This window comes from Ranitomeya imitator, chromosome 3 (genome assembly GCF_032444005.1).
Source record: "Ranitomeya imitator isolate aRanImi1 chromosome 3, aRanImi1.pri, whole genome shotgun sequence".
In the NCBI taxonomy this organism is placed as follows: Eukaryota; Metazoa; Chordata; class Amphibia; order Anura; family Dendrobatidae; genus Ranitomeya; species Ranitomeya imitator.
In genome coordinates, this window is record NC_091284.1 from 487,695,825 (window position 1) to 487,714,519 (window position 18,695).

Consider the following 18,695-nt stretch of genomic DNA (forward strand, 5'->3'; position numbering starts at 1 on the left):
TGAAGCATTCTAGAGTTTTTACCTCATAAAGTGACACTGGTCAGAATTGTAAAATTTGGCCTGGTCAGGAAGGTGAAAACAGGCTTGGGGTGACAAACTGGGTGTGACAAACTGAATGTGCTAATTCATTTTATGTGTTGTAAATGTATTGCTTATTTATAGTATTCTGATAACGTAGATTGAATTGGAATCTTATTTTTTATATAAAAAAATAAAATGTATTTATTTCCTTTAAAAGTAATGCAGTTTGGAAAAGGAAAGTCTTGCTCCTATCGGTTTCTTACCAAAGGTCAACAGTGGATCTGGCTTCAGACTCATTACTATATTACTTACCATCAGTGGAATTCCAAGCCCGAGTTCGTTGTTTGCACACATTCTGTTGTGAGGTATAGTATTTTATGCAGCATTTTCTGTTAAAGTGAATTTCCACCTTCAAAAGGAGTCTGATCTGTATTGGGCCGAGATCACACATGCGCGAGATATGGCCGAGTCTCGCAGGTTAAAACCCAGCTCTGGCGCCGCCACTCCAGAACGGAGCGTGCAGCTCCATGTATTGCTGTCCGGCCGCATGCTCCGATCTGGAGTGCCGGCGCCAGAGCTTGGTTTTCATCTGCGAGACTCGGCCGTATCTCGCGTATGTGTGATACCGGCCTTAAAGTAAGCACAGGTCTTTGGAAGGGACCTCATGCTAAGATGATACCTTTAGTATGCACTTGATAATATTTGTAGATAACATTCTTTAGGTTCATATATAATAGAGGTGCTAAGTGCATTGCCCTTCCTCTGCCAGTTTTGCCAGCTAGCTCTGCCCCATTGCATTGCTTTACAGCGCTAAGCTATCTAGGGAAAATGTGGCAATAGGGGTGCTTCAGACTTCATTGCCCTGCCCAATGAGCCATGAGAACCTCATTTGCATTTGAATATAAAGAATTTCCCTCCCCCCAACTATCCAATAGATTTTTAAACAAAGCCCATGGTTCCTCTTTGCCCAAAGTCTCCTAAAAGGACCTGTACTTACTTTAACCCCTTAGCGACCGCCGATACGCCTTTTAACGGCAGCCGCTAAGGGTACTTAAACCACAGCGCCGTTAATTAACGGCGCTGTGGAAAAAGTAAATAGCGCCCCCCAGAGGCCGATTTTCTACGGGGTCTCGGCTGCCGGGGGTAGCCGAGACCCCAGAGAACATGATTCGAGGGGGTTTTAACCCACCCCGCATTTGCGATCGCCGGTAATTAACCGTTTACCGGCGATCGCAAAAAAAACAAAAAAAAACGCGATCTCTTTTTAATTTCTCTGTCCTCTGATGTGATCGCACATCGGAGGATAGAGAAAAGGGATCCCAGGTGGCCCCCCAATACTCAACTAGCTCCCCCGATGCTCCTCGTGGCTCCCGGTGGGCGCCGCCATCTTCAAAATGGCGGGCGCATGCGCAGTGCGTCCGCCGGCCGGCCCCGCGAGAATCTTTGGGGTCTCGGCTGCCGGGGGTAGCCGAGACCCCAAAGAGCATGATCAGGGTCGGTTTTACCGACCCCTGTTTTGCGATCGCCGGTAATTAACTGTTTAGCGGCGACCGCAAAAAAAAAAAAAAGTAAAGTGTAATTCTCTGTCCTCTGATGTGATCGCACATCAGAGGACAGAGAAATAGGGGGATTCGGGGACCCTACAATACTCACCTGTGTCCCTGGATCCTCTTGCTGCTCCTCCTGGCCACCGGCAGAAGAAAATGGCGGGCGCATGCGCAGTGCGCCCGCCATCTGTCTCCATCTGCCGGCCGGCAGGAGAACAGCAGTTGGGGCTAAAATTAGGGTTAGGGTTAGGGGTAGGGTTAGGGGTAGGGTTAGGGTTAGGGGTAGGGTTAGGGGTAGGGTTAGGGGTAGGGGTAGGGTTAGGGTTAGGGGTAGGGTTAGGGTTAGGGGTAGGGTTAGGGTTAGGGTTAGGGGTAGGGTTAGGGTTAGGGTTAGGGCTAGGGTTGGGGCTAAATTTAGGGTTAGGGTTGGGGCTAAATTTAGGGTTAGGGTTGGGGCTAAATTTAGGGTTAGGCTTCTTTCACACTTACGTCGGTACGGGGCCGTCGCAATGCGTCGGCCCGACATGCCGACGCACGTTGTGAAAATTGTGCACAACGTGGGCAGCAGCTGTAGTTTTTCAACGCATCCGCTGCCCAATCTATGTCCTGGGGAGGAGGGGGCGGAGTTACGGCCACGCATGCGCGGTCAGAAATGGCAGATGCGATGTACAAAAAAACGTTTCATTGAACTTTTTTTGTGCCGACGGTCCGCCAAAACACAACTGATCCAGTGCACGACGGACGCGACGTGTGACCATCCGTCACGATCCGTCGGCAATACAAGTCTATGGGCAAAAAACGCATCCTGCGGGCACATTTGCAGGATCCGTTTCTTGTCCAAAACGACGGATTGCGACGGAATGCCAAACGACGCAAGTGTGAAAGTAGCCTTAGGGCTAGGGTTAGGGTTGGGGCTAAAGTTAGGGCTCGGATTGGGGCTAAAGTTAGGGTTAGAGCTGGGATTAGGGTTAGGGTTGGCATTAGGGTTACGCTTGGGATTAGGGTTAGGTTTGGGATTAGGGTTAAGGTTAGGGTTGTGATTAGGGGTGTATTGGGATTAGGGTTAGGTTTGAGGTTAGGGTTGAGATTAGGATTAGGGGTGTGTTGGATTTAGGGTTTTGATTAGGGTTATGGTTAGGGTTGACATTAGGGTTGTTTTGGGGTAAGGGTTGTGATTATGGTTAGGGTTAGTAATTAGGATTATGGATCAGGTTGGGATTAGGGTTAGGGGTGTGTTGTGGTTAGAGTTGGAGCTAGAATTGGGGGGTTTCCACTGTTTAGGTACATCAGGGGGTCTCCAAACACGACAGCCAATTTTGCGCTCAAAAAGTCAAATGGTGCTCCCTCCCTTCTGAGCTCTGCCGTGCGCTCAAACAGTGGGTTACCCCCACATATGGGGCATCGGCGTACTTGGGATAAATTGGACAACAACTTCTGGGGTCCAATTTCTCTTGTTACCCTTGTGAAAATAAAAACTTGGGGGCTACAATATCTTTTTTGTGAAAAAAAAAATATTTTTTATTTTCACGACTCTGCATTCTAAACTTCTGTGAAGCACTTGGGCATTCAAAGTTCTCACCACACATCTAGATAAGTTCCTTGGGGGGTCTAGTTTCCAAAATGGGGTCACTTGTGGGGGGTTACTACAGTTTAGGTACATCAGGGGCTCTGCAATCGCAACATAATGCCCACAGACCATTCTATCAAAGTCTGCATTCCAAAAAGGCGCTCCTTCCCTTCCGAGCTCTGCCGTGCGCCCAAACAGTGGTTTACCCCCACATATGGCACATCAGCGTACTCGGGATAAATTGGACAACAACTATTGCAGTCCAATTTCTCCTGTTACCCTTGTGAAAATAAAAACTTGGGGGCTACAATATCTTTTTTGTGGAAAAAAAATATTTTTTATTTTCACGACTCTGCATTCTAAACTTCTGTGAAGCACTTGGGCATTCAAAGTTCTCACCACACATCTAGATAAGTTCCTTGGGGGGTCTAGTTTCCAAAATGGGGTCACTTGTGGAGGGTTTCTACTGGTTAGGTACATCAGGGGCTCTGCAAACGCAGCATAATACCCGCAGACCATTCTATCAAAGTCTGCATTCCAAAACGGCGCTCTTTCCTTCCGAGCTCTGCCGTGCGCCCAAACAGTGGTTTACCCCCACATATGGGGTACCAGCATACTCAGGACAAATTGGACAACAACTTTTGGGGTCCAATTTCTCTTGTTACCCTTGTGAAAATAAAAACTTGGGGGCTAAAAAATCTTTTTTGTGGAAAAAAAAAATATTTTTTATTTTCACGGCTCTGCATTATAAACTTCTGTGAAGCACTTGGGCATTCAAGGTTCTCACCACACATCTAGATAAGTTCCATGGGGGGTCTAGTTTCCAAAATGGGGTCATTTGTGGGGGATTTCTACTGTTTAGGCACATCAGGGGCTCTCCAAACGCGACATGGCGTCCGATCTCAATTCCAGCCAATTCTACATTGAAAAAGTAAAACGGCACTCCTTCTCTTCCAAGCTCTGCGGTGCGCCCTAACAGTGGTTTACCCCCACATATTGGGTATCAGCATACTCAGGAGAAATTGCACAACAACTTTTGTGGTCTAATTTCTCCTGTTACCCTTGTGAAAATAAAAATTTGTGGGCAAAAAGATCATTTTTGTAGAAAAAAATGCATTTTTTTTTTTCATGGCTCTACGTTATAAACTTCTGTGAAGCACATGGGGGTTCCAAGTGCTCGCCACACATCTAGATAAGTTCCTTAAGGGGTCTAGTTTCCAAAATGGTGTCACTTGTAGGGGGTTTCCACTGTTTAGGCACATCAGGGGCTCTCCAAACGCGACATGGCGTCCAATCTCAATTCCAGCCAATTCTACATTGAAAAAGTAAAACGGCACTCCTTCTCTTCCAAGCTCTGCGGTGCGCCCAAACAGTGGTTTACCCCCACATATTGGGTATCGACGTACTCAGGAGAAATTGCACAACAACTTTTGTGATCTAATTTCTCCTGTTACCCTTGTGAAAATAAAAATTTGTGGGCAAAAAGATCATTTTTGTAGAAAAAATGCGATTTTTTTTTTCACGGCTCTACATTATAAACTTCTGTGAAGCACATGGGGGTTCAAAGTGCTCACCACACATCTAGATATGTTCCTTAAGGGGTCTAGTTTCCAAAATGGGGTCACTTCTGGGGGGTTTCCACTGTTTAGGCACATCAGAGGCTCTCCAAACGCGACATGGCGTCCAATCTCAATTCCAGCCAATTCTACATTGAAAAAGTAAAACGGCGCTCCTTCACTTCCAAGCTCTGCGGTGTGCCCAAACAGTGGTTTACCCCCACATATGGGGTATCGACGTATTCAGGAGAAATCGCACAACAACTTTTGTGGTCTAATTTCTCCTGTTACCCTTGTGAAAATAAGAATTTGTGGGCGAAAAATCATTTTTGTGTAAACAAAAGCGATTTTTTATTTTCACGGCTCTACGTTATAAACTTCTGTGAAGCACTTGGGGTTCAAAGTGCTCACCACACATCTAGATAAGTTCCTTAAGGGGTCTAGTTTCCAAAATGGTGTCACTTGTTTCCAAAATTGTGCTGATGTAAAGTAGACATGTGGGAAATGTTATTTATTAACTATTTTTCGTGACATATCTCTCTGATTTAAGGGCATAAAAATACAAAGTTTGAAAATTGCAAAATTTTAAAAATTTTCGCCATATTTCCGTTTTTTTCATAAATAATCGCAAGTAATATCGAAGAAATGTTACCACTAACATGAAGTACAATATGTCTCGAAAAAACTATCTCAGAATCAGCGGGATCCGTTGAAGCGTTCCAGAGTTATAACCTCATAAAGTGACAGTGGTCAGAATTGCAAAAATTGGCCTGGTCATTAAGTACCAAATTGGCTCTGTCACTAAGGGGTTAAGGCTTCGCTCACACGAGAGTATAACATGGCCGAGTGACATGTCATATTTTATCGGATAGCACCCAGCCCAATGTTATACTATGGGGCAGTGCAGATCATCGATTATTTTCACATAATGATTTGGCATGAGAAAACAATCGCAGAAAGACTCGTCTCACTCGCAGCCATACAAGTTTATGGGTACATGTGATCCATCGGACTGCACTCAGATGTCTGGCCTCGGGGAGACCAAAACATCCAACACTGCGGAGACACCATCACGTGTTTCTCAACGCAGTGATTCCAGAACACTGCCCCCATCCCTTATGGGAAATATGCAGATGCAGGTAAAGAAGCTGCGGAGACACCATCACGTGTTTCTCGACGCAAGCAGTGAATAGCCAGGCCTTTCCCCGGGAAGGAAGAACCACGGGAAGGGCAGCATCCTATGAAGGAAAGCCACCTATGCCAAGCATGGTATCCATCCACAGACAGCTGTTTCGGGGTGTTTGCCCCTCATCAGTGTGGAGTAGGAATCTGGCTATTAGGAGCAGTGCCTAGTAAAAAGGCTATAAAGGCACAGATGATTGGCCTCGGGGAGACCAAAACATCCAACACTGCGGAGACACCATTACGTGTTTCTCAACGCAGTGATTCCAGAACACTGCCCCCATCCCTTATGGGAAATATGCAGATGCAGGTAAAGAAGCTGCGGAGACACCATCACGTGTTTCTCGACGCAAGCAGTGAATAGCCAGGCCTTTCCCCGGGAAGGAAGAACCACGGGAAGGGCAGCATCCTATGAAGGAAAGCCACCTATGCCAAGCATGGTATCCATCCACAGACAGCTGTTTCGGGGTGTTTGCCCCTCATCAGTGTGGAGTAGGAATCTGGCTATTAGGAGCAGTGCCTAGTAAAAAGGCTATAAAGGCACAGATGATTGGCCTCGGGGAGACCAAAACATCCAACACTGCGGAGACACCATCACGTGTTTCTCAACGCAGTGATTCCAGAACACTGCCCCCATCCCTTATGGGAAATATGCAGATGCAGGTAAAGAAGCTGCGGAGACACCATCACGTGTTTCTCGACGCAAGCAGTGAATAGCCAGGCCTTTCCCCGGGAAGGAAGAACCACGGGAAGGGCAGCATCCTATGAAGGAAAGCCACCTATGCCAAGCATGGTATCCATCCACAGACAGCTGTTTCGGGGTGTTTGCCCCTCATCAGTGTGGAGTAGGAATCTGGCTATTAGGAGCAGTGCCTAGTAAAAAGGCTATAAAGGCACAGATGATTGGCCTCGGGGAGACCAAAACATCCAACACTGCGGAGACACCATCACGTGTTTCTCAACGCAGTGATTCCAGAACACTGCCCCCATCCCTTATGGGAAATATGCAGATGCAGGTAAAGAAGCTGCGGAGACACCATCACGTGTTTCTCGACGCAAGCAGTGAATAGCCAGGCCTTTCCCCGGGAAGGAAGAACCACGGGAAGGGCAGCATCCTATGAAGGAAAGCCACCTATGCCAAGCATGGTATCCATCCACAGACAGCTGTTTCGGGGTGTTTGCCCCTCATCAGTGTGGAGTAGGAATCTGGCTATTAGGAGCAGTGCCTAGTAAAAAGGCTATAAAGGCACAGATGATTGGCCTCGGGGAGACCAAAACATCCAACACTGCGGAGACACCATCACGTGTTTCTCAACGCAGTGATTCCAGAACACTGCCCCCATCCCTTATGGGAAATATGCAGATGCAGGTAAAGAAGCTGCGGAGACACCATCACGTGTTTCTCGACGCAAGCAGTGAATAGCCAGGCCTTTCCCCGGGAAGGAAGAACCACGGGAAGGGCAGCATCCTATGAAGGAAAGCCACCTATGCCAAGCATGGTATCCATCCACAGACAGCTGTTTCGGGGTGTTTGCCCCTCATCAGTGTGGAGTAGGAATCTGGCTATTAGGAGCAGTGCCTAGTAAAAAGGCTATAAAGGCACAGATGATTGGCCTCGGGGAGACCAAAACATCCAACACTGCGGAGACACCATCACGTGTTTCTCAACGCAGTGATTCCAGAACACTGCCCCCATCCCTTATGGGAAATATGCAGATGCAGGTAAAGAAGCTGCGGAGACACCATCACGTGTTTCTCGACGCAAGCAGTGAATAGCCAGGCCTTTCCCCAGGAAGGAAGAACCACGGGAAGGGCAGCATCCTATGAAGGAAAGCCACCTATGCCAAGCATGGTATCCATCCACAGACAGCTGTTTCGGGGTGTTTGCCCCTCATCAGTGTGGAGTAGGAATCTGGCTATTAGGAGCAGTGCCTAGTAAAAAGGCTATAAAGGCACAGATGATTGGCCTCGGGGAGACCAAAACATCCAACACTGCGGAGACACCATCAGCTTCTTTACCTGCATCTGCATATTTCCCATAAGGGATGGGGGCAGTGTTCTGGAATCACTGCGTTGAGAAACACGTGATGGTGTCTCCGCAGTGTTGGATGTTTTGGTCTCCCCGAGGCCAATCATCTGTGCCTTTATAGCCTTTTTACTAGGCACTGCTCCTAATAGCCAGATTCCTACTCCACACTGATGAGGGGCAAACACCCCGAAACAGCTGTCTGTGGATGGATACCATGCTTGGCATAGGTGGCTTTCCTTCATAGGATGCTGCCCTTCCCGTGGTTCTTCCTTCCCGGGGAAAGGCCTGGCTATTCACTGCTTGCGTCGAGAAACACGTGATGGTGTCTCCGCAGCTTTTTTACCTGCATCTGCATATTTCCCATAAGGGATGGGGGCAGTGTTCTGGAATCACTGCGTTGAGAAACACGTGATGGTGTCTCCGCAGTGTTGGATGTTTTGGTCTCCCCGAGGCCAATCATCTGTGCCTTTATAGCCTTTTTACTAGGCACTGCTCCTAATAGCCAGATTCCTACTCCACACTGATGAGGGGAAAACACCCCAAAACAGCTGTCTGTGGATGGATACCATGCTTGGCATAGGTGGCTTTCCTTCATAGGATGCTGCCCTTCCCGTGGTTCTTCCTTCCCGGGGAAAGGCCTGGCTATTCACTGCTTGCGTCGAGAAACACGTGATAGTGTCTCCGCAGCTTCTTTACCTGCATCTGCATATTTCCCATAAGGGATGGGGGCAGTGTTCTGGAATCACTGCGTTGAGAAACACGTGATGGTGTCTCTGCAGTGTTGGATGTTTTGGTCTCCCCGAGGCCAATCATCTGTGCCTTTATAGCCTTTTTACTAGGCACTGCTCCTAATAGCCAGATTCCTACTCCACACTGATGAGGGGCAAACACCCCGAAACAGCTGTCTGTGGATGGATACCATGCTTGGCATAGGTGGCTTTCCTTCATAGGATGCTGCCCTTCCCGTGGTTCTTCCTTCCCGGGGAAAGGCCTGGCTATTCACTGCTTGCGTCGAGAAACACGTGATGGTGTCTCCGCAGCTTCTTTACCTGCATCTGCATATTTCCCATAAGGGATGGGGGCAGTGTTCTGGAATCACTGCGTTGAGAAACACGTGATGGTGTCTCCGCAGTGTTGGATGTTTTGGTCTCCCCGAGGCCAATCATCTGTGCCTTTATAGCCTTTTTACTAGGCACTGCTCCTAATAGCCAGATTCCTACTCCACACTGATGAGGGGCAAACACCCCGAAACAGCTGTCTGTGGATGGATACCATGCTTGGCATAGGTGGCTTTCCTTCATAGGATGCTGCCCTTCCCGTGGTTCTTCCTTCCCGGGGAAAGGCCTGGCTATTCACTGCTTGCGTCGAGAAACACGTGATGGTGTCTCCGCAGCTTCTTTACCTGCATCTGCATATTTCCCATAAGGGATGGGGGCAGTGTTCTGGAATCACTGCGTTGAGAAACACGTGATGGTGTCTCCGCAGTGTTGGATGTTTTGGTCTCCCCGAGGCCAATCATCTGTGCCTTTATAGCCTTTTTACTAGGCACTGCTCCTAATAGCCAGATTCCTACTCCACACTGATGAGGGGCAAACACCCCGAAACAGCTGTCTGTGGATGGATACCATGCTTGGCATAGGTGGCTTTCCTTCATAGGATGCTGCCCTTCCCGTGGTTCTTCCTTCCCGGGGAAAGGCCTGGCTATTCACTGCTTGCGTCGAGAAACACGTGATGGTGTCTCCGCAGCTTCTTTACCTGCATCTGCACTCAGATGTCATCGCAGTGCAGTCCGATATGCGCCGAGTCAAGCAATGGAGGAGATGGAGAAATGACTTTCTCTGTCTCCTCCGCACTTGTGCGGAGGAGAGCTAGAGCTGAGGGTCATTAGCATATCACATCTGATACTCTCGCGTCAGATGCTATACGCTAATGTTTCCAGCGTAATACTGATTGTATTTCAGAGCTGACAATTAGTGATGAGTGAATGTGCGCAGATAAGGTGTTATCCGAGTATCTTGAGCATGCTCGGATAATATGTTCGAGTCCCTGTGGCTTCATGTTTTGAGGTGGTAGACGGCCTCAATCATGCAGGGATTGCCTGTTTGTTAAGGAATCCCCAAATGTGCAGCAGCTGTCTACTGCCACAAAACATGAAGCCACAGGGACTATCTGACCACGCTCAAGATACTCAGATAACACCTTATCTGAGCACATTCACTCATCACTTCTGACAATCTCCTAATAACAATACGTCATTTGAAAGCAAACATTCTATGCTGATTGGTTTCTTAATAGACATATCAATAAGCCTCTGTCAAACAGAGCCAAAAAGGACAAGCATCATGACTGGTGTCTGCGTGTAAAGGTACCTTCACACATAACGATATTGTTAACGATATCGTTGCTTTTTGTGACGTAGCAACGATATCGTTAATAAAATCGTTATGTGTGACAGCGACCAACGATCAGGCCCCTGCTGGGAGATCGTTGGTCGCTGAAGAAAGTCCAGAACTTTATTTCGTCGCTGGATCTCCCGTGGACATCGCTGGATCGGCGTGTGTGACACCGATCCAGCGATGTCTTCACTGGTAACCAGGGTAAACATCGGGTAACTAAGCGCAGGGCCGCGCTTAGTAACCCGATGTTTACCTTGGTTACCATCCTAAAAGTAAAAAAAACAAACAGTACATACTTACCTACCGCTGTCTGTCCCCGGGGCTGTGCTCTGCACTCTTCCTGCACTGGCTGTGAGCGTCGGTCAGCCGGAAAGCAGAGCGGTGACGTCACCGCTCTGCTTCCCGGCCGCTGTGCTCACAGCCAGTACAGGAGGAGTGCAGAGCACAGCGCTGGAGGACAGACAGCGGTAGGTAAGTATGTAGTGTTTGTTTTTTTTACTTTTAGGATGGTAACCAGGGTAAACATCGGGTTACTAAGCGCGGCCCTGCGCTTAGTTACCCGATGTTTACCCTGGTTACCGGCATCGTTGGTCGCTGGAGAGCGGTCTGTGTGACAGCTCTCCAGCGACCAAACAGCGACGCTGCAGCGATCCGGATCGTTGTCGGTATCGCTGCAGCGTCGCTTAATGTGAAGGGGCCTTAATAGATTCAGTACTCCATTATTAGGACAACTGATATGAACAGACCCTTGAATTGTTTGCGAAATGACCTGCTTATCTTATGGTATTAGGGAATGCCCCCAGTCCTGACTGACAGCTAACCCCAATGGAGGGCCAATGTTAGTCTGGGACAGGGGCACAGTAACAGCTGCATCTCTATATTCTCAGAGCGGTGACTGAACCAGCACCGGTGCCGCCCCGTGACTGAAATCGGAACGATGTGAGGAGAACAAAGTTCATATTCTCCCCATAGTGTTCGGCTAAGTGTAGGTGCCGGGCAGGTTAGTAATGCTGTTAGCCTGCAGATTAACCCCATATCTGCAGGTTAATGGCATTTTTTTTCTTGTGACAGGTTCCTTTTAAAGGAAGCCAAAGAAGTTCAAGCCTCTATTTATGGAGCTCTTCCAGACTGGTGGAATGGACTGGTCACCGATAACCACTCCGGTATTCAGCTCCGTTCTGCTCCTCTTCTGAGTCAAGTGACAACAATTTAGACTCTCCGGCTCATGTTGCGCTCTGTGTGACTCAGATGTGTCTTTTACAATGTAAGTCTATGAAGTGTCAGAACGAGGCGGCACAAAAAGCGCAATGTGATGCGGAATATTGGAATCCGCATTAAGTGACTCAGAATAGCAGAACTGAGCTGGAAAACAGGGAAGATGGCGATCTGTGAGTATATTAGGCTTCTTTCACACTAGCGTTGTACTCGGTCCGTCACAGTGCGTCGGGCTGACGTACCAACGCTAGCAGTGAATGCGTCGCACAACGGGGGCACCAGATGCATTTTTCCAGCGTATCCGCTGCCCCATTGTGAGGTGCTGGGAGGTGGGGGCGGAGTTCCATGTACATTACATGTAACGTTTTTTGCTCCCGGCGGTCCGCCACAACACGGCGCAACCGTCGCACGACGGTTGCGACGTGTGTCAATGCGTCGCAATGCGTCGCTAATGTTAGTCTATGGGGAAAAAACGCATCCTGCAGACAACTTTGCAGGATGCGTTTTTTCCCCTAAACGACGCATTGCGACGTATTGAAAACTACGCTAGTGTGAAAGTAGCCTTAACACACTGACACTATTAACATTTACTCAGGCTTAAGGAAAAAAATAAAGGGAGTGCTTCTTTAAACATTGGCAGCTATACAGGTCCTTCTCAAAAAATTAGCATATAGTGTTAAATTTCATTATTTACCATAATGTAATGATTACAATTAAACTTTCATATATTATAGATTCATTATCCACCAACTGAAATTTGTCACGTCTTTTATTGTTTTAATACTGATGATTTTGGCATACAACTCCTGATAACCCAAAAAACCTGTCTCAATAAATTAGCATATCAAGAAAAGGTTCTCTAAACGACCTATTACCCTAATCTTCTGAATCAACTAATTAACTCTAAACACATGCAAAAGATACCTGAGGCTTTTATAAACTCCCTGCCTGGTTCATTACTCAAAACCCCCATCATGGGTAAGACTAGCGACCTGACAGATGTCAAGAAGGCCATCATTGACACCCTCAAGCAAGAGGGTAAGACCCAGAAAGAAATTTCTCAACAAATAGGCTGTTCCCAGAGTGCTGTATCAAGGCACCTCAATGGTAAGTCTGTTGGAAGGAAACAATGTGGCAGAAAACGCTGTACAACGAGAAGAGGAGACCGGACCCTGAGGAAGATTGTGGAGAAGGACCGATTCCAGACCTTGGGGAACCTGAGGAAGCAGTGGACTGAGTCTGGTGTGGAAACATCCAGAGCCACCGTGCACAGGCGTGTGCAGGAAATGGGCTACAGGTGCCGAAATGGGCTACAGAGAAGCAGCACTGGACTGTTGCTAAGTGGTCCCAAGTACTTTTTTCTGATGAAAGCAAATTTTGCATGTCATTCGGAAATCAAGGTGCCAGGGTCTGGAGGAAGACTGGGGAGAAGGAAATGCCAAAATGCCTGAAGTCCAGTGTCAAGTACCCACAGTCAGTGATGGTGTGGGGTGCCATGTCAGCTGCTGGTGTTGGTCCACTGTGTTTCATCAAGGGCAGGGTCAATGCAGCTAGCTATCAGGAGATTTTGGAGCACTTCATGCTTCCATCGGCTGAAATGCTTTATGGAGATGAAGATTTCATTTTTCAGCACGACCTGGCACCTGCTCACAGTGCCAAAACCACTGGTGAATGGTTTACTGACCATGGTATTACTGTGCTCAATTGGCCTGCCAACTCTCCTGACCTGAACCCCATAGAGAATCTGTGGGATATTGTGAAGAGAAAGTTGAGAGACGCAAGACCCAACACTCTGGATTAGCTTAAGGCCACTATTGAAGCATCCTGGGCCTCCATAACATCTCAGCAGTGTCACAGGCTGATTGCCTCCATGCCACGCCGCATTGAAGCAGTCATTTCTGCCAAAGGATTCCCGACCAAGTATTGAGTGCATAACTGAACATTATTATTTGATGGTTTTTTTGTTTGTTATTAAAAAACACTTTTATTTGATTGGATGGGTGAAATATGCTAATTTATTGAGACAGGTTTTTTGGGTTACCAGGGGTTGTATGCCAAAATCATCAGTATTAAAACAATAAAAGACGTGACAAATTTCAGTTGGTGGATAATGAATCTATAATATATGAAAGTTTAATTGTAATCATTACATTATGGTAAATAATGAAATTTAACACTATATGCTAATTTTTTGAGAAGGACCTGTATATAATTGTATACATGTCGTTAATTTCCTCTAGGATGTCCAAGTGAAAAAATCTTTTAATATTCAACACTCGAAATTATATGCCGTTGTTCTGACAATGAATATTATGGAAATATATTGTGTGTATAGATGCCAGTAGATATGATGTGGCATACAATTTTAGGGATTATTAATAACTGGTAATGGAATATTACATGCATGTCACTCTTGAAACTAACATTATGTTATTTAAAAAGCAGTTATGCAGATGTTCGAGTAGAAAGGAGACAAAAAATGAATATAGATAATACCTCATCAGAAGCCATTGTCACATCCTCACAAAAGGTACTAATTCTATTTTTATATTCAAATATGTGATTGACATGTGTTACCAGTACTCGTCTCTGTCACCTAGCTTTAATACAGTGCTGTTTTATTACACACACAGTTACATATATTCACACTGAAAAAAACCATGTCAAATAACATTGTAAAAAAACAAAAACATTGCAAAATGCTATAAAATGAGAGCCTTAGGCCGCATTCAGACAGCCATACTAAAACCTGAGCCAGTCCAGACTGCGTTATTGAGATGTCCATTTGCTGAAATTTTTTTCCACACGGACTATTGGTCCATGTGAAAAATTGCTGGTGTCCACAGGCACTCTGGTTAGTATAGGGTCAGTGTACGGTCTGTTGGGCACACGAAAGTTCACCAGGTGTAGGGTCAGTGTCCGGTCTGTCGGGCACACTAAAGTTCACCAGGTGTGGGGTCAGTGTCCGGTCTGTCGGGCACACTAAAGTTCACCAGGTGTAGGGTCAGTGTGCGGTCTGTCGGGAACACTAAAGTTCACCAGGTGTAGAGTTAGTGTCCAGTCTGTCGGGCACACTAAAGTTCACCAGGTGTAGGGTCACTGTGCGGTCTGTCGGGCACACTAAAGTTCACCAGGTGTAGGGTCAGTGTCCGGTCTGTCGGGCACACTAAAGATCACCAGGTGTGGGGTCAGTGTCCGGTCTTTCGGGCACACTAAAGTTTACCAGGTGTAGGGTCAGTGTCCGGTCTGTCGGGCACACTAAAGTTCACCAGGTGTAGGGTCAGTGTCTGGTCTGTCGGGCACACTAAAGTTCACCAGGTGTGGGGTCAGTGTCCGGTCTGTTGGGCACACTAAAGTTCACCAGGTGTAGGGTCAGTGTCCGGTCTGTCAGGCACACTAAAGTTCACCAGGTGTGGGGTCAGTGTCCGGTCTGTCGGGCACACTAAAGTTCACCAGGTGTAGGGTCAGTGTCCGGTCTGTCGGGCACACTAAAGTTCACCAGGTGTAGGGTCAGTGTCCGGTCTGTCGGGCACACTAAAGTTCACCAGATGTTTGGTTTCACCATTGTATCAACCACAAGTGACGTATGATTTCATTATAAAAACATACATTTTTATTAGAAAATAGTCTTAAAACATAAATAAATCAGGAACAGGTGCTAGGAAGAAAAAGGACTAGGGCTCTTAAATATAATAAAAGCCGCACAGATATCAGTAGACGTATGGCCTCATCTATAATATAACGCTGGGAGCGTCACTCTGTCCGAAGCCTTTATAGACTGCGCAGGCGCAAGCGCCGGCGCAGTCTGGCCCCCACAGAGTAACGCTCCCAGGAGATCGCGGTATGCGTAAGCACTGAACGCATACCGCGATCTCCACCGGAGAGTCAGGGACCGCCAGGAGGGTAAGTATATTCACCATTCCCCGTTCCAGCGCTGCGTGCGGCTCCGTCTCCCGGCTCCTCTGGTCAGAGGGCGGCGCCGGCGCGCATTAAGTGCGTCATCGCGCCCTCTGAACTGTCACAGGCAGAGGAGCCTGTGCAGTCCGCGCATTCCGGCGCCATTTTCTTGAAGACACACTCCGGCTCCACTGCAGGTGTGTCTTCAAGAAAATGGCGCCGGAAAGAGCGGACTGCGCAGGCGCCGATTCCGGCAACAGGAGGACGAAGAAAATGGGCGGAAAGGAATGGCGTAAGTAACAAATTGCTGTGGCATGAAGCTGTGACACTTCATGCCACAGCAATTTGTTATTTACGCCACCTGATTCCTTTCCGCCGCCATTTTCTTGGTCCTGCTGCCGGAATCGGTGCCTGCGCAGTCCGCGCTTTCCGGCGCCATTTTCTTGAAGACACACTGCCGGCGCCATTTTCTTGAAGACACACTGCAGGTGTGTCTTCAAGAAAATGGCGCCGGAAAGCTCGGACTGCGCAGGCGCCGATTCCGCCAGCAGGAGGACCAAGAAAATGGCGGCGGAAAGGAATCAGGTGGCGCAAATAACAAATTGTTGTGGCATGAGGCTGTGGCACTTCATGCCACAGCTATTTGTTGCTTACGCCACCTGATACGGGGCATATACTATGGAGCATCTTATGGAGCAGCGTATGGGGCATATGGATGGGAGCAGCAAATTAAAGAACGGTGCCGCAGGATGGGAGCAGCACATGACAGAACGGGGGCGCAGGATGGGAGCAGCACATGACAGAACAGGGGTGCAGGATGGCAGCAGCACATGACAGAACGGGGGCGCAGGATGGGAGCAGCACATGACAGGATGGGAGAAGCAAATGACAGAATGGGGCGCAGGATGGGAGCAGCACATGACAGAACGGGGGCGCAGGATGGGAGCAGCACATGACAGAACGGGGGCGCAGGATGGGAGCAGCACATGACAGGATGGGAGCAGCAAATGACAGAATGGGGGCGCAGGATGGGAGCAGCACATGACAGAAAGGGGGGCAGGATGGGAGCAGCACATGACAGAACAGGGGCACAGGATGGGAGCAGCACATGACAGGATGGGAGCAGCACATGACAGAATGGAGGTGCAGGATGGGAGCAGCACATGACAGAACGGGGGCGCAGGATGGGAGCAGCACATGACAGAGCGGGGGCGCAGGATGGGAGCAGCACATGACAGAACGGGGGCGCAGGATGGGAGCAGCACATGACAGAACGGGGGCGCAGGATGGGAGCAGCACATGACAGAACGGGGGCGCAGGATGGGAGCAGCAAATGACAGAATGGAGGCGCAGGATGGGAACAGCACATGACAGAACGGGGGCGAAGGATGGGAGCAGCACATGACAGAACGGGGGCACAGGATGGGAGCAGCACATGACAGGATGGGGATGCAGGATGGAGCAGCACCTGACAGAATGGGGGCGCAGGATGGAGCAGCACATGACAGGATGGGGGCGCAGGATGGAGCAGCACATGACAGGATGGGGACGCAGGATGGAGCAGCACATACCAGGATGGAGACCATATACCAATATAAATGCTCGGCACCCGGGCGTAGAACGGGTTCAATAGCTAGTTATATTATATTGTGCATGGAGAATAAGCCATAGTGGATAAGTAAAATATTAGAAATTTAGGTCATTAGAAAAAATCCAATGCAAATTGCATATCATAAGGTTAGCTGGAAAGCTCAACTTTTAGGGTAAGTTCACACTAGACTTTTTTTTCTGAAGCAAAACCTGATCTCTTGGCAGGAAAGAAGCTGCAAAATAAAAGCAGGTTTCCTTATTTTTTCTTGCGTTTTTCATGCTTTTTGTGTGTTATTTTGCAGCTGTTTCGACATTCTAGATTTGTCTCTGGTGCATGCAGAAATAGTTTAATGTTGAAAAATAAAATCCTCTTCTATAGAATCAAGTTTTGGTACACAAAACGCAGCAAAACATGATACCTGCGTTTTTTCAGAGTTTTCTTTCACCGTCCATTCAAGTCAATGGGTGAAAAACACTGAAAAAACGCTGAAAGAATTGACATTCTCTATGCCCAAAAAAACATGCAAAGCACAAAATTGATGACACAAAAAAAGTGTGTGTATGAGATTTCTGAAATTTCAAAGGCTTTGCTATTATTGTAAAACGCAGCTGAAAATTAGCATTCAAAAAATCATAAAAGAACCGCAGCAAAAACGCTCAGTGTGAACTTAGCCTTAGGCTGCCGTCACACTAGCAGTATTTGGTCAGTATTTTACATCAGTATTTGTAAGCCAAAACCAGGAGTGGGTGATAAATACAGAAGTGGTGCATATGTTTCTATACTTATACTTTTCCTCTAATTGTTCCACTCCTGGTTTTGGCTACAAATACTGATGTAAAATACTGACCAAATACTGATAGTGTGACGGCAGCCTTAAAGAAAGTACAATCTATTGCACAGCTTGTAAGGGCTACAGACTCCTATTTAGGCCGGGGTAACACTTGTGAGTGTGATGAGAGAAACTTGCGCATCAATTCCCGGCCTGGAGCGTTCAGCTTCATATATTTCTATGCAGCCGCACGCTCCGGTCCCGAGTGCCGGTGGCAGTGCCGGGTATTGATGCGCGAGTTTCTCGCATGACACTTGCAAGTGTGACCCCGGCCTTGCATAGTGTTTTAAAATCCTTCAGAGGAAACCCATTTTGCTGGTCGTGGTTATCTTACACAGCCTACTAGTGGCAGATATCCACTCACCTGTATCACTACCTGTATTTCAAGGCTGAAGGTAAAAAAACAAGACTTTTTTTTAAAGCATTTTAAATGGATACACATAAACAGCTTTAGATTTTGGTATACGCAATATGGTAATAACTTTGTATTTTTGGATAAACTGATTTTCCCTAATCTGATAACAAGGTGCAAGTGCAATCTAAGTAACTGCAGTGGAATCACTCTGACAGTATATCACAATCACAGTAACTGTTTTGTTAAGTGGCTCCTCACATTGTATTGACCAAAAAATAGATTAGTCTATTTTACCTGTACAGTAATTCACTAGATGAGTAAAGTATAAGGAGCTCTTGCCTTAAGCCCTGACGTGCACGTTTCGCCCAGCTTCTTCAGGGGGTATTCTGAACCAGGCCTAGGGCTGGAGGTTTTTGGAGTGGGTTTTCTTGTTTTGCAACTTTTCAACTTGACTTTTATCCATAAGGAATCAGCTTAAAAATAGTAACGTACCACTTCTTTTTTTTGTGC

The 18,695-nt window shown here is 47.3% G+C and overlaps 1 protein-coding gene across 1 annotated transcript in view; it reads left to right on the top strand.

The window, feature by feature from the left end:
• The window catches only part of NPAS2 (neuronal PAS domain protein 2), a 154,524-nt gene that overhangs the window by 92,466 nt on the left and 43,363 nt on the right, over positions 1–18,695 (top strand). Inside the window, exons 11-12 of the mRNA XM_069757586.1 lie at positions 239–386; positions 13,959–14,043. Of these exons, the coding sequence (XP_069613687.1) occupies positions 239–386; positions 13,959–14,043 (233 nt within the window). The remainder of the gene's footprint in view (positions 1–238; positions 387–13,958; positions 14,044–18,695) is intronic.